General features: G+C 36.2%; 2 protein-coding genes across 7 annotated transcripts in view; one reads left to right on the forward strand and one right to left on the reverse strand.

Annotated features, from left to right (window-relative positions):
• The first annotated feature begins 441 nt into the window (after nucleotides 1-441).
• Nucleotides 442-6746, forward strand: LOC116000949 (putative late blight resistance protein homolog R1B-17). Of its 5 annotated transcripts, XM_031240828.1 has the most exons (11): nucleotides 442-890; nucleotides 1026-3817; nucleotides 3927-4187; nucleotides 4317-4432; nucleotides 4736-4816; nucleotides 4950-5115; nucleotides 5275-5332; nucleotides 5530-5674; nucleotides 5938-6121; nucleotides 6258-6316; nucleotides 6434-6746. In XM_031240828.1, the coding sequence occupies exons 1-3, from the start codon at nucleotides 530-532 to the stop codon at nucleotides 4044-4046; spliced, it is 3273 nt and encodes a 1090-aa protein (XP_031096688.1). In that variant the 5' UTR covers nucleotides 442-529; the 3' UTR covers nucleotides 4047-4187; nucleotides 4317-4432; nucleotides 4736-4816; nucleotides 4950-5115; nucleotides 5275-5332; nucleotides 5530-5674; nucleotides 5938-6121; nucleotides 6258-6316; nucleotides 6434-6746. The 5 variants fall into 5 exon arrangements, with proteins under 5 accessions (XP_031096688.1, XP_031096685.1, XP_031096684.1 ...); XM_031240825.1 differs by having other exon boundaries at nucleotides 442-3817; nucleotides 5275-5432; XM_031240824.1 differs by having other exon boundaries at nucleotides 442-3817.
• An 8184-nt stretch (nucleotides 6747-14930) lies between these two features.
• Nucleotides 14931-16517, reverse strand: part of LOC116002731 — a 3190-nt gene continuing 1603 nt past the window's right edge. For both annotated transcript variants that reach the window (XM_031242900.1, XM_031242899.1), the window contains exon 5: nucleotides 14931-15199. In XM_031242900.1, coding sequence (XP_031098760.1) covers nucleotides 15032-15199 — 168 coding nt within the window. In that variant the 3' untranslated portion in view covers nucleotides 14931-15031. The remainder of the gene's footprint in view (nucleotides 15200-16517) is intronic.

The raw sequence follows: 16517 nt of genomic DNA on the forward strand, positions 1-16517 counted from the left end.
ATAACTAACATATAACTTCAATATATAATGTGTATATATTATTATTGAAGAAAATAAGAAAATATATAGCGGATGCATGTGCATGGTAACAATAGTGGAAACGATAACGGATGTTATAAAAGTAGAGGTACGTTTGTCTAATATATTGTAAAGTATAACTTTTATAGCATAATGTATAAAAAAACTTATTATGTTTTTAGATTTAGACATTCTTAGATTATAGTTGCGCACTTGGGGGCTTTGGTGTCACTGAATAAAAAAAAAAAAAAAAAAAAAAAACTGCATGTGCGAATTGGTTGGCCATGTGATCGGTGTTCTCGAGACATGAAACTCCAAATTCACCTTGCTGGCAGCCAGCCGGCTTTGTTGAAAATTTGACACAGAAGTTAAGGAAGGCCTTTCTCTTTTGCTAATATCACAATCCACCCTTAAACTGCTACTCATAACTCACTCCAGCTCTGATCTTCTACCTACCTCAAACTTGCAATTGCATTTTCCCATTGAAGCACAGAAAGAGAGAGAGAGAGAGATGGCTTATGTCGCTTTATCTTCTCTAAAGACAACAATTAAGCTTCATGATGATCAAGCACCCGTCAAATCTTTCTATGAAGACCTTTCTTCTCTGCAAGCCTTTCTGGAAAAGAAATCCAGTGGCGGTGGCCGTGCTGCAATAAAATATTTTGAAACCATACTAAGAGACTTTGCACTCAAAGTTGAAGATGAGATGGAAATGCAAATAAGCAACTTTGTTATGGCGGCCAAAGACGATGATGCAGTGCATCAAGAAGAAGCTTCCCAGCAACTGTGTCAAATCTTGCAACAAGCAGAAGAAAAGATAGCAGATGTGGTGGAGATTATCAAGGAATTGGAAGAAAAAGAGTTAAAGAATGGTGATTATTTAACTTATTTCATTGGAATAATAGATCATCATATTAAGTCTCTGCGATCCAACGCCAGGGTGTTTTACTTTTATGATCAAACCCTACTCAACAAATCTCTCATTGAAAACCTTTATTCTTTGCGAGGATTTCTTCATACATCCAAACTTGGTGCTGCTGCTGCAATCAGCGAAGATTTGGAAACCAAAATAAGAGATTTATTGGCTGTAGATGACATCAAGATACAACTCAGCAGTTTTCTTTTGGCCAAAGACACAGTACATGAAGAAGAAGCTTTCCAGGAACTGTGTCAAACCTTGCAACAAGCACAAGAAAAGAGGGTAGAACTGGTGGAGATCATCAACAAAGAAAAAGAGAGACACAAGACTTGTGAATGTTGTGATGATTTAGCTAATCTCTTGAGAAGATTAATGGACGATGATTATCTTAGGTCGTCTTCGGCCCCACCCTGCTCAACACCACTAGAATCCCTCTATGAAAATCTCTTTGCTTTAAAAGAATATGTACTGAAATCCAAGTTTGGTGGATCCGGAGCTGAAATTCAAATCAGACACTTTGTACTCAAAGCTAAACAAGACATCCAAAAGCAATTTATAAACTTTTTTGTGGCCAAAGAAGAGCACTGCCTGCCAAAAGAAGCTTCACAACAACTCTTTCAAACCTTGCATCAACTAACAGAAAACGCAGCACAGCTGTTGAGCACTATCCACAATGCAAGAAGCAATGAAGCTGCTGATGATGAGGCCTATGATACTCAGTTTGTGTGCTATCCAAAGCTTGAGGATGGCAGAATAATGGTGGGTCGTGAAAATGACGTTAGTATGATAAAGGATCTACTCTTCAGTAGCTTTCATGGTGTCAAAGTAATCCCAATTATTGGGATGCCAGGCATAGGGAAGACGACTTTAGCAAGACAAATCTTGAAAGATCAATTGGTTGCATTGCATTTCCAGGTACAAGGATGGGTTACAATGACTCAAAATTACAATCAGACCAAAGTGCTACGCGACTTTCTCCACTCAATTTCACCAAATCATGAAGTTATAAAGGAAGCCAGTCTTTGGGAGCAGGTTCGAAAATGCTTGAAAGAAAAGCGGTATCTAATTGTTTTGGATGACATATGGAGCACTCAGCATTGGGATGAATTAGAAAACTTATTTCGCAATTCTGCAGCGAATGGAAGTTGCATATTGCTGACCACTAGATTCTATGGAGTGGCTGACTATGCTTGCAAAATCAAAGGTACATATCATGTTATGAGTTTACTTGATCCAAATCAAAGTTGGGATCTATTCTGTACTATCTTTCCTCTTCAAAGGTATAGGGCACCAAGTTTTGGAAAATTCAGGAGTGACTTGCTCCATGTTGTGGAAATATGTGAAGGATTGCCACTGTCAATTGTTGTAGTTGCAAAACGCTTATCTGAATGCAAAAACAACATACAAGATGAATTGAAAAAGATTGAAAAGGAAATAGAATTGTTGGGAATTGTAGATTATAGTGCACTCATTCTCATGTACAATCAGTTGCCAGAATATTTGAAAGGTTGTTTTCTATATCTTGGAGTCTTTCCAAAGCGCAGTGAGATCCAAGTTAAAATACTTCTTAGGTTATGGATTGCTGAAGGATTTGTGAAACCATCAAAGAATAAGGAGTTAGAAAGGATTGCTTATTGTTACTTAAAGGACCTCATTGATAGGAGTCTTGTGTTAATAGGCAAACAGACTTTTGATGGCAAAATTAAGACTTGTAGGGTGCACAGTGTCATGCACAACATCTGTTTCAGAGAGGCTCAGAAAGAGGGAATTTTATGTGCAGTAAATACTCGGCAACTTCCAACGTCGTCATTAAATGCATTTGCAAATTCGTGCCGTTGGTTAAGTTTATGCGAACATAGCTTTGACTATTATGTGTTGTTTGGTTCAAACAACCCTCGCTCCATTTTCTTCTTTCAAGAAAACACTGAAAATTTTGTATCCTTCAAGCTGTTAAGAGTTTTGGCATTTGTTCAATCTTCATTCCTCCAAAGACTACCAATGCAATTAGGGGATTTGATATTTTTAAGATATTTATCGGTAACACAGTGGTTTGAGGGTCTCAGTGATGTTGTGTCAAGTAATGTGAATTTGCAGACACTTATTGTTTCCGGTAGTGACAGTGAATCACAACCTGTAATACCTATTCTCCATTTGCCATCAACAATTTGGGAGTTACCCCAGTTAAGACATCTTGAACTTGGTGCTTTGTATACTGTTAATCCTCCCAGTGTGGTTAAAAGGAATTTGCAAACATTATCTTGGGTAGGTCCAACTCATTGGAGAAAGAAAGTGTATTCTAGTTTTCCAAACATGAAAAAACTCAAAATATTCTGTAAAGAAGAGTTAGAGCCCAGTCACATAGGTGGATCTTCCAGCAAACACATCATTTTGGATAAATTGGACTATTTAGGTTGGCTTAAGAGTTTAACTATTTCAGTTTCTATTGGCAGTTTTGTAACCCTTCCAGAAAGATGTATGTTTCCTTTACAACTGAAGAAGCTGAGGTTGAGTGGGATTCGTGTTTCTGGGTGGGATTTAAAGGTAATTGGGAGGTTGAAATGTCTTAAGGTGCTGAAGCTGGAAAATGTGTTCCATCAAGAAGTATGGAGAGTATGTGAAGGAGAATTTAATGAATTAAAGTTCTTGCTCCTTGAAGATAAAATACTGAAGCGGTTGGAGGCTGTCCAATATTGTTTCCCCCTTCTTGAACGCATAGGTCTAAGATTGTGTAATTGTTTGGAAGAGATTCCAAGCAGTTTTGGAGAAATTTTCTGCTTGAAGTCAATAGATTTGGATAGGTGTAGCCGGCCTTCCATTATCGCTTCTGCCAAGGATATTCAAGAGCAGCTTAAGAAGAATTTTGGAAAAGAAGATTTTGAGGTTAGAAGGAAGCTCATTCCTTTGTATTAGATGCTCAACTTCTTTGCCAAATCTGTTACGGTTTAGTTATTTTCTTTTTGTTTTCTGTATTTGCATTACTTGATCATAGATCAAAATCCAAGGGCAAGGGCCTGAATATCTAGAAGAGCGTGTAGAAGATGTTGAGGTTAGAACGAAGTTATGGGTGGATGAGGAGGAGGGTGAATCATCAACAGGGGGCAGATGGTAGATGAAGAAATTGGAGTTGGGAAATTGAGGTCTTAAAGATAAAGAGATTGAGAAATATGTTAAAGATGCACAAGCCCAAAAGTGGCTCTGCTCAGCGGGCCAAGCAGATTTGACAAGGAATTTAACAGCAAAATGAAATGAGGTTAGAAGCTACATACAGGCTGCCTCATTCATTATTCATTCTTAAATTTTTTATATATGTTTTGCGTTACTATTTTATTTCTCCATCTCACTTTATTTTGTCCATTTTGCATGATATATTTTTTCACAGGAAGTGTCTGTAAAACAAAACTTGGAATTGGTCCGGAAATTAGAAAACTGGCCAGTATGTATAGAGATATATACATACATATAGGGTCTGGTTCCCGTGCGATCATGTATCATTAGGTATGTATAAATGCACCACAATGTGTTAAAAAATGAACCAGGATGAAATGTAAAAATGATATGCGGTCATGCGCTACTAGGTAGGTATGCATAAATGCACCACCACTTGTGTGTTGAGAAATGCAGTGGTTAGATTTATTGTTTTATGTTTTTCTTGAAACAAGTGGTATTGTTAATCTTATTTTGCCTTTTTTCCAATATAAATAAGTGCAGTTTGATCGAGTTGATTATCTTCCACAGTACAAATGCCTTCCATAAATTAAATTAAAATTCGTCTTTTGTTTCCACTGATTGTATGTATAGTTTAGGTTTGTCCACCCAATCCAAAAAGAGTATAAATTCAGTAGATGGAGCAGGAAATCCGATCCAAGGGCAAATTGTGAGGTTAGAAGTTATATATGCCTCATTCATTCATTCTTAATTTCTTTTTTCTTTTTTATTAATTAGATGCTGAAGTTGTGTGCAAAATGTGTTACTCCGTATAGTATTATTTAATTTTTTTTTGTTAATCTCATAGATAAAAATGGAGGAGGAGGGTGAAGATGGCAGATGGTAGAAGATGTTGGGGTTGGGAAATTGAAGTCAAATTAAAGAAAAAGAAAAAGAGATGGAGAAATCTGTTAAAGTAGTGGCTCTGCTCTGCGGGCCAATTCAAGTAGATTTGAGCAAAATGAAAAGATGAGGTTACAAGCTACACCCTACACCCCACACCCTGCCTCATTCATTCTTTCTTAATTTTTATTTATTTATTTTCTATTCGATACTCACTGTGTTTCCAAAATTTAATTGTCACTACTTATTTCTCGGTCGTCTCATTTCATTTTGTACATTTTGCATGATAGGAAGAGGCTGTAAAAGACAACCTCAAGCTGGTCAGGAAACTAGAAAACTGGCTGGCCGGTATGTACAGATCAGAGATACATACATATCTGCTAATTAATACTCAGTAATTGAATTGGGTTTAGGCTTGAGATGTTAGTGAAGGATGGATGATGCAGTGGTTAGATTTGTTGTTTTTATGTTTTTCTTGAATTCAGTTACATATGAGTCGTATTGTCTGTCAATCTTATTTTTGCCTTTTCCAATTTGTTGAACAGGGAGGGACGGCATTATATTACAGTATGCATGCAGCATGCAACCTCAGCTCAGCTCTTTTTTGCTTGATTTGGAAATTGGAACAGATATGGGCAGGGGCAGGGGCCTGAATATATATATATAGAAGAGTGTGTAGAAGATGTTGAGGTTAGAACGAATTGAAGTTATGGCTGCCTCGTCTCATTCATTCTTAATTTTCTTGTTTTTCTTTTTGATTAGATGCTCAACTTCAATTCTTTGCCAAATGTGTTAGTATTCCTCATTTTCTTGTGTTGTTTTTTTTTTTTTTTTTTTTTTTTTTTTTTTTTTTTTTTTTTTTTTTTTTTTNTTTTTTTTTTTTTTTTTTTTTTTTTTTTTTTTTTTTTTTTTTTTTTTTTTTTTTTTTGTATTTTGCATGCTTCAAAATGAAGGAGGAGACTGAATGTGATGAATCAGCTCAACAGGGCACATATATATATAGTAGAGTCTGAAAAAGGTGTTTGGGTTGACAAATTCAAGTCCTGCAACCAAAAACTAAAAAGGAAAATGAGATGGAGAAATGTGTTGAGGCGCAGGCCCAAAAGTGCTTATTTGAGAAGAGCAACATGAAATGAGGTTAGAAGCTACAGCATGCCTGATTCATTCTTAAATTTTTATTTATTTATTTGTATGCAGTATATTCTTAAATTAAGTGCAGTATTTATATCTAGTATCATTGTTGATGGATGTATCACTCTGGTGTGTGTTTCAGTACAGTTGGTGAATTCAGGAATCTCTTCTGATATGATCTATATATATGTCCACTTTCAGGTATGCAATCTCTTCTCAGTGCCCTTTCTTGGTTTACTAATTTTAAGTATGTATATATACTTCAATTCCCTACCTGTTGATTATAGGTTGTTGTTGTTTTCCTTTCTTTGTTTCTAGTATGTTAGTTTTTGCACCACACCATAGCCAGGAAGGAGGACTGGACTGATTATACATTTCCTTTGAAAGTCCCTTCACAACATTCCTGCCCTACCTGCACTCATTTGATCGAGTTGGATAGGTGTAACCCTTTCGATGTTGCTTCAATTCTGTCAACAAGAGCTACAGAATGATATATAGATGCTAAAGTTTTGAGGTTAGAAGCTGTAGTGTGTGTATTCATTCTTACTTTACTATTTGATCATCACTTTCTTTACAAAATCTCATCCATCTGTTTCTATTTCTTTTCTTATCTCAATTCGTTTTCTCCCTCCATTTGCATCATGGTTTTTCATACATCAAAATACGTGAATAATGTGATTGATAGGTTATATAGTGTGTATTTACAACTAGTACACTATTAAATTTGAATGCAGTTTGTAGGAAATTAAAAGTAGAGTGTCTGATGCTGCAAATTACTAAGTTACTAATATGAATTGAAGCAACAATGGAAGATTATCCAACTCAATTGATTTAATTTCAAGGTTGGAATATACAAAAATGAAATCTTTTTCAAACAATAACAATATCTTAGGACTAAATGCATATGACTTTTGAAAGAGTATTAATGTATTATATCAAACAGAAATTTTTTTACACCTTCAACAAGAAAGAATCTTAGAAAGATTAGTCCTGCTCAATCTTAACACTTTTTATCTCCAAGGACCACACTAATCCCTGGAAACTTGCAAATTGCCATCAAATCTCTCTTAGAAAGATCAGTTCCTCTCAACCTAAACTTCTTCAATTGTGAAGGAAACATAAACCATTCGGTAAGGGTCACAGTCCAACCTGCCAAAACTGAAATCGTTAGCCTTTCAAGCTGTTCTAAATAGTCTATGTTATCCAAAACAATGAAATTTATGGAAGATCCATGAATTTGGCTTGCCAATATATCATCTTTATAGAAAATTTTCAATTTTCTCAAGTTTGGAAAACTGTGGTACACTTCCATTCCACAATGAGTTGGAGTCACCCAAGATAATGTTTGCAATTTCACTTTAACATTGCATGGAGGATCTACCATATACATATCTCCAAGTTCAAGGTGTCTCAACAGTGGTAACTCCCAAATTTTGGCTGGCAAATGGATAGGAGCTCTAATTTGTGGTTCGTCACTGTAAACAATAAGTGTATGCAAATTTGGGATAATTGACACTATATTGCCCAACCCCTCAAACCTTTGATTGAGTTATAGATAGGTATCTCAAAAAGACTAAATCACCTAAATGCATTGACACTCTTTGGAGGAATGGAGGCGGAACAAAGGCCAAAACTCTTAGGAGCTTGAAAGGAACAAAAGTTTTAGGATCATCACTAAAGAAGAAAATGGAGCGAGGGTTGTTAGTACTAAACAACACATGCATAATAGTCAAAACTATGTTTGCAAAAACTTAACCAACGACTCGATTTTGCAAACTCACTTAATGGCAATCCTGAATGTTGTAGAGTATTTACTGCACAGAAAATACCCTCTCTTTGAGCTTCTCCAACACAAAAGCTATGCAAGGCACTATGCATTTTACAACTCTTAATTTTGCCTTTAGAACTCCGGTTGCATTCAAGAACAAGACTTCTATCGATAAGTTCATGTAAATATGCATAACATTGATTTTCTATCTTTGTAAGCTCCAATGAATTCAAAAATCCCTTAGCAATCCAAAGCCCAATAAGCTTTTTTACTAAGTTTTTTGTTTGATTTGGAAAGACTCCAAGATATAGAAAGCACACTTTTAAATCTTGGGACAACTGATTGTAATTGAAGATGATAGCACTACGACCCAAAATCCCCAATGTCTCTATTTCCTTTTTAGTCTTCTCCCACTCGCTTAATATGTCGTTGCGGGCATTTAGATACACGCTCAGCAACGGTAACAATTGACAATGGCAGTCCATCACATATCTCTACAATATGTCTCTTGATCTTTTCAAATTGTGACATACGCTTTTTAGGAGAAAGGATATTGCAAAATAAATCCCAACTTTCATTAGGATCTAGCAAAATCATTTTATGGATATAGTTATACCTATACAAGAAGCTATCCTTGAGATTCAGATTGAAGTGACTAGTGGTAACCAATATGCGACTTCCAGAATTACTGTATGGAAAACATCTTCGGATATCATTCCAAAGTCGATTATCTTGAATGTTATCCAATACAATTAGACACTTTCTGTCGGCAGCAGGCAGCAGCAAAGGTAGCAGTGAAGTTTGGCAGCAGACCATACAGCCACAAAGCATAGTTAGGCAGCTGCAAATTTTGAACATACTATTTATTGTTGGGTCCCTACATTTTAGGCTAACTACAAAATGACCCCAATTTCTCAACTATAAATAGGGAGGTCATTTTGCCATTCTAGTCATCCCAAATCATTCTATTCTTCCCTCATATACTAGAGATATTAGAGAGTTTGTTGAGTGTATTTCTCCTTCCTAGCAAGAGAGAATTATCCTTGTTTTCTCCTTGTTAGTTAGAGAGTGGTTGTAACTCCTATTTTCTCATAGTGAAATTCTTCTACCCTTGCCCGTGGTTTTTACCCTAATTTGTTTAGGGGTTTTCCACGTAAAATCTGTGCCTCATTTATTTTTCTTTTTCAAATTATTGTTGCAATCTGATCTATCCCACTTCCGCGGGCGCAACAATTGGTATCAGAGCCTTCAGATATATTGTTCAGAATTTGTTTCAAGAACAATATGGCAGCGAAATTTGAGATTGAAAAATTCAATGGGAAAAATTTCTCATTGTGGAAATTGAAGGTGAAGGCTATCCTGAGGAAAGACAATTGTCTAACAGCTATCAGTGAAAGGCCGGTGGATTTTACTGATGACAAAAAATGGAGCGAGATGAACGAGGATGCTATGGTGGATCTATACCTATCAATAGCAGATGGAGTATTGTCAAGCATCGAGGAGAAGAAGACGACCAAAGAGATTTGGGATCACCTCAACCGGTTGTACGAGGCCAAGTCACTGCACAACAAAATTTTCCTTAAGAGGAAATTATATACTCTTCGTATGTCAGAATCTACTTCAGTGACGGAACACTTAAATACGATGAATACTCTATTTTCCCAGCTTACATCTCTAAGCTGTAAAATAGAGCCACAGGAGCGTGCGGAATTTCTACTTCAGAGTCTACCTGATTCGTATGATCAGCTCATCATCAACTTAACAAACAACATCCTTACAGACTATCTAGTCTTCGATGATGTTGCAGCTGCGGTTCTTGAAGAAGAAAGTCGGCGCAAGAACAAGGAGGACAGACAAGTTAATCTGCAACAGGCAGAGGCGTTAACGGTGATGAGAGGAAGGTCAACAGAACGTGGCCAAAGCAGTGGTCGTGGTAGATCAAAATCAAGTAAGAAGAATTTAAAGTGTTACAACTGTGGAAAGAAGGGTCACTTGAAGAAAGATTGTTGGAATTTACCTCAGAATTCCAATCCTCAAGGAAATGTTGCAAGTACCTCGGATGATGGAAGTGCTCTTTGTTGCGAAGCACCAATAGCCAGGGAAGGCAGAAAAAGGTTCGCGGATATATGGCTTATAGACTCGGGAGCCACATATCACATGACCTCAAGGAGAGAATGGTTCCATCATTATGAACCAATCTCAGGAGGATCTGTGTACAGCTGCGACGATCATGCCTTGGAGATTATCGGCATTGGAACCATCAAGCTGAAGATGTACGATGGAACAGTCCAAACTGTTCAGGATGTACGGCACGTGAAGGGCCTGAAGAAAAATCTATTATCCTATGGAATATTGGATAATAGTGCAACCAAGATTGAAACACAGAAAGGAGTCATGAAGATTTTCCAAGGAGCACTTGTGGTGATTAAAGGGGAGAAGATAGCTGCAAATCTATACATGCTGAAGGGAGAGACTTTGCAAGAAGCAGAGGCATCGGTTGCCGCATGTAGTCCAGACTCTACGCTGCTATGGCATCAGAAACTTGGGCACATGTCAGAACAAGGAATGAAGATTCTTGTGGAGCAAAAGCTACTTCCGGGGTTAACAAAGGTATCACTTCCTTTGTGTGAGCATTGTATAACAAGTAAGCAGCACCGTCTTAAATTCAGCACATCAAATTCTAGAGGCAAGGTTGTTCTAGAATTGGTTCACTCTGATGTGTGGCAAGCACCGGTTCCATCCCTAGGAGGGGCAAAGTATTTTGTCTCATTCATCGACGATTACTCTAGGAGATGCTGGGTGTACCCTATCAAGAGAAAGTCAGATGTGTTTGCGACTTTCAAAGCCTTCAAAGCACGGGTGGAACTTGATTCCGGGAAGAAGATCAAGTGTTTCAGGACAGATAATGGAGGGGAATATACAAGTGAGGAATTTGATGACTTCTGCAAGAAGGAAGGCATCAAAAGGCAGTTCACGGTGGCATACACTCCTCAACAAAATGGAGTGGCAGAGCGGATGAACAGAACCTTGCTGGAAAGGACAAGAGCAATGTTGAGGGCTGCGGGCTTAGAAAAATCATTCTGGGCAAAAGCAGTCAATACCGCCCATTATTTGGTGAATCGAGCTCCATCAACTGCAATCGAGCTGAAGACACCAATGGAGATGTGGACTGGTAAGCCTGTTGATTATTCAAACCTCCATATATTTGGAAGCATTGTGTATGCAATGTACAATGCCCAGGAAATTACAAAGTTGGATCCGAAGTCCAGGAAATGTAGATTCTTGGGGTATGCTGATGGAGTAAAGGGGTATCGCTTGTGGGATCCCACTACCCACAAAGTTGTCATCAGCAGGGATGTTATCTTTGTAGAGGACAAGCTACAAAGAGGAGAAGTTGATGATAGCACGGAAAAGGAGAAGCCAGAAACTACTCAGATACAGGTAGAGGAGGAATTTGAACAAGATTCTTCTGAAGCAGAACCGGCGCACGAGGAACCAGAACCAGAACGCTCTAGAGCTCCAACAACTCGTCAATCAGACCGTGAAAGAAGACGTCCCACTTGGCACTCAGATTATGTTATGGAAGGGAATGTTGCATACTGCCTTCTAACAGAGGATGGTGATCCATCAACCTTTCAGGAGGCGATAAACAGCTCAGATGTTTCTCAATGGACGACAGCAATGCAGGAAGAAATAGAAGCTCTCCATAAAAATAATACATGGGAACTTGTGCCACTACCACAAGGAAGGAAGCCAATTGGTAACAAATGGGTCTTCAAAATCAAAAGGAATGGTGACGATCAAGTGGAGCGGTATCGTGCAAGACTGGTGGTGAAGGGATATGCTCAGAAAGAAGGTATTGATTTCAATGAAATATTTTCACCTGTGGTTCGACTAACAACAGTTCGTGTAGTTTTGGCGATGTGTGCTACATTCAACTTACATCTAGAGCAGCTAGATGTGAAAACGGCTTTTCTTCATGGAGATCTTGAAGAAGAGATATATATGCTCCAGCCTGAAGGATTTGAAGACAAAGAGAATCAGAACTTGGTTTGCAGGTTGAACAAATCTCTGTACGGTTTAAAGCAGGCGCCAAGGTGTTGGTATAAGAGATTTGATTCCTTCATCATGTGCCTTGGATACAACAGACTGAATCCAGACCCTTGTGCATATTTCAAGAGGTTTGGAAAAGATAACTTTGTTATATTGCTGTTGTATGTAGATGACATGTTGGTCGCATGCCCCAACAAAGATCACATTGATGAATTAAAGGCACAACTGGCTAGGGAATTCGAAATGAAGGACTTGGGACCAGCAAACAAGATTCTAGGGATGCAAATTCACCGAGACAGAGGTAATAGGAAGATTTGGCTTTCTCAAAAGAATTATTTAAAGAAAATCTTGTCACGTTTCAGCATGCAAGATTGTAAGCCAATTTCTACCCCTCTTCCTATTAATCTCAAAGTATCCTCAAGTATGAGTCCTAGCAATGAAGAAGGGAGGATGGAGATGTCTCGAGTACCGTGTGCATCAGCGGTGGGGAGTCTAATGTTCGCTATGATATGTACAAGACCAGACATTGCGCAAGCAGTGGGAGTAGTTAGTCGGTACATGGCGAATCCAGGCAGAGAGCATTGGAACTGTGTGAAGAGGATCCTAAGATACATCAAGGGGACCTCAGATGTTGCATTATGTTATGGAGGATCAGACTTTATTATCAACGGGTATGTGGATTCTGACTATGCAGGGGATTTGGATAAAAGTAAATCTACGACAGGATATGTGTTCAAAGTTGCTGGTGGAGCTGTAAGCTGGGTTTCAAAATTACAAGCAGTTGTGGCTATGTCAACAACAGAAGCAGAATACGTAGCAGCTACACAAGCCAGTAAAGAAGCAATTTGGTTGAAAATGCTATTGGAGGAGCTCGGGCACAAACAAGAGTTTGTCTCTTTGTTTTGTGACAGTCAGAGTGCCTTGCATCTAGCAAGGAATCCTGCATTTCATTCAAGGACGAAACACATACGAGTGCAGTACCATTTCATCCGAGAGAAGGTGGAAGAAGGGACAGTAGATTTGCAGAAAATCCATACCACGGACAACGTAGCAGATTTCCTAACAAAGGTAATCAATGTTGATAAGTTTACTTGGTGTCGATCTTCCTGTGGCCTGATAGAGACGTAAGCGACATGGAAAGTGCAAGGTAGAAAGAATGGTGTGAAGATATGATTGTTACAATCAAATCTTCAAGTGGGAGATTGTCGGCAGCAGGCAGCAGCAAAGGTAGCAGTGAAGTTTGGCAGCAGACCATACAGCCACAAAGCATAGTTAGGCAGCTGCAAATTTTGAACATACTATTTATTGTTGGGTCCCTACATTTTAGGCTAACTACAAAATGACCCCAATTTCTCAACTATAAATAGGGAGGTCATTTTGCCATTCTAGTCATCCCAAATCATTCTATTCTTCCCTCATATACTAGAGATATTAGAGAGTTTGTTGAGTGTATTTCTCCTTCCTAGCAAGAGAGAATTATCCTTGTTTTCTCCTTGTTAGTTAGAGAGTGGTTGTAACTCCTATTTTCTCATAGTGAAATTCTTCTACCCTTGCCCGTGGTTTTTACCCTAATTTGTTTAGGGGTTTTCCACGTAAAATCTGTGCCTCATTTATTTTTCTTTTTCAAATTATTGTTGCAATCTGATCTATCCCACTTCCGCGGGCGCAACACTTTCTATAAAGCAACACCACTATCACTGGATTCTTGCAGAAAGGCTTGCAAAGAAGAAAGGTGGGTAAAGAAAGTTTTGATTGGTGCTTGATCATGAAGAGACACCCTTGGGGTGGGTTGAAGAAATTCAATCTCAATTGTTGAGATGAGAGATGTTAGAGCAACACAAGCCATCTGTCTTGTGTGTTTGTTAATTAATTTGTATAAAAGAATGCAAATGCAAATGGTTTTCAAGTGGAAGCTAAGGGGGTTGTGATAGCAATAATATTAGTATTTCTCTTTGTAAAAGGGGACTGAAATTTAAACAAAGCCTGCTGAAATAAATAAATCCACTGACCACATCATTCAAGGCAACTCCAGCCAAATTGGTGAGACTATTAGTTTAGTAATTACAGTGTTTTAAGTTTGACTATAAATGGAAGCGACCTATTAATCTTCTTGATTTAAATCAATCAGTTATAGGCAATCTAAAATAGTTTAACTCCTAGTAATCCTTGCAAAATTTACCCTCGGTACACTATTGGGTATGACTACGAGTTTAGAGTATAGTAATTCTCTTTGTTAAAGGTGAGTGAAATTTAAACAAAAGTCAAAACCGGCTGAAAGCCTGAAATAAATAAATCCACATACCACATTATTCATGGCGAAGATTCTGCGGCAGATTAATTAATACGAGTTGAAATCTCACAATTATTATTATTATTAAAGTCAAACAGCGTGCTGTTTAATTAATAATTCAACCATGATATATCCCACAAGTTCTATAATAAATAATAATTCACTATCCTTACCAGAAAACAATATTAGAGGATATGGAAGTGTTTACAAATTCAACTTAGTTGACAGGATATTATTGAAATCCACAAAACATTGTGTTACATACATAGTTGCAGTAGGCGCTAGGCGCTAGTCAGGCTGTAGACTAACGCCTAGGGCCTAAGCGATCTAGGCGGCGTCTAGGCTGTACCTAGGCGGCGACCTATAAAAACAAAAAATTAATTCATGTGTGTGGGTGTATGTCGTATATCATATTATATATATATATATATATATATATATATATATATATATATATATATATCTTACTTATATAAAGAAATAAATTTAAATATATATAAATATAATAACAAAATTAATAAGGCTTACTTGGTCGAGTTAACTTGGCTAACTCTCTCGAGTTGGGCAAGTTAACTCGGCCGAGTTAGGCGCTAGGCACCTTCCTAGGCGGACGCGTAGGGAGTAATTCGCCTCGGTCTAGGAGTGTCTAGCGCCTAGGCGGGAATTTTTGCAATAGTGGTTACATATAAATATCTCAGACAAACTGAAAGAAGGGTAGGTAGTTTTCTTCTTTCATCCGTTTTTACATGGAAATCTCAGCTAAAACAATCTACAGTGTTCATTTGGTTTCCAGGTTTTACAGCAGCTAGCTATGTCTTGATCTTATTAAGAAAAGATGAAGGGGCAATGTCCCAAATTTGAGGGCCAGATTGAGAGCCAACCGCCCTTGCAAGAGTATGGGCGATCTCTTCCATCTGATCAATATAGAACTGTAGTAGCTAGGTACATCATATTCAGCCCCATTGCTTATGAGCTACAAAATGGAATGAGATTAGATAAAGAAATTAATGGTAACAAATTTTGTAAAGAAATTCAATCACCAACAAATAGTATAGAAGTTAACTAGTGTTTTACCCGTGCGATGCACGAATACAATTATGTTATTATGAATTTAAATAAAAAATTTAAAAAAATATAAATATTTTAAAATGTACAATAACAATATAGTTGTAACTCCATATATTTGGTTAAGTATCTATTTTCATAGCATATAAAATTTAAATTTTGTATAATTAATAGAGTCTCTAATTAATTATGTACACATTTAAATAAATTTATAGAAAAAAATGACATAATTAATTTCATTTATTCCTAAGTGTATTTCATATATATTATAATTCTAACAATATGAATAATAACTAAGAAAATTATATTAAAAAAAAGATGTAAATTTTAATTTTTGTATTAGTAAATTTAAATTCTAATTGGATGCATTTCCTTAATGATGGTATAATATGTCATATATGCAAACAATATCTATTAATATGTATATAGGCAAAATCTATAATATAATTTCCATAATTATAATATATATTGATGGATTTATAATTAAAATAATCACATTTAAAAATTAACAAAATTAGCATTTTAATTTTTTATGATTAATATAATGCATAAATATAAGTATGTATTTTAAAAATTTTCTAAATAGTTATGAACACATGTTTTTTTAATTTTATAATTCTATTTTCGTAAGTATATTTCATAGTTTATTACATATAATTAAAGAAATTGATTTAAAAATTAAAAGAATTTAATTTTTAAATTTGTATGGATTAATATAGTCCCTAACTATATTACGCATTTAGGCATATTTTTAAATTTTTACTTAAGAGTATGAGTTTAGAATTAAATATAGAATTAAAAATATATATCTAAATTTGAATCAAATGAAATTATTTCAATTTTAATTTTTTTAATTGAAATTCAAAACAAATAAAAAATAAAATTAAAAATATCTATAATATTAAAATATTAAATTAAATATATTATTTTAATTATATGTAAAAAATGTTAAATTTGGTAGAATTGTATATATCAATTTTTTTTTTAATGAAAAATGTATATACCAAATTTAATATGTAGTAATTAAGGTGATTGGTGTTAATTAAGTTGATTAGGGTGTAGTATTTATTAACCTGAACGTTATAATCCTGAAAAGGTATATCTTTGAATTCATATAAAAAAATTTAGGAATTATCAATTAATACCAAAAATGTTATATTGTCCAATCCCTGAAAAGGTATATTTTTGAATTCATACAAAAATTTATAGGAATTATCAATTAATAC

Source organism: Ipomoea triloba, chromosome 13 (assembly GCF_003576645.1).
Source record: "Ipomoea triloba cultivar NCNSP0323 chromosome 13, ASM357664v1".
NCBI classification, from domain to species: domain Eukaryota; kingdom Viridiplantae; phylum Streptophyta; class Magnoliopsida; order Solanales; family Convolvulaceae; genus Ipomoea; species Ipomoea triloba.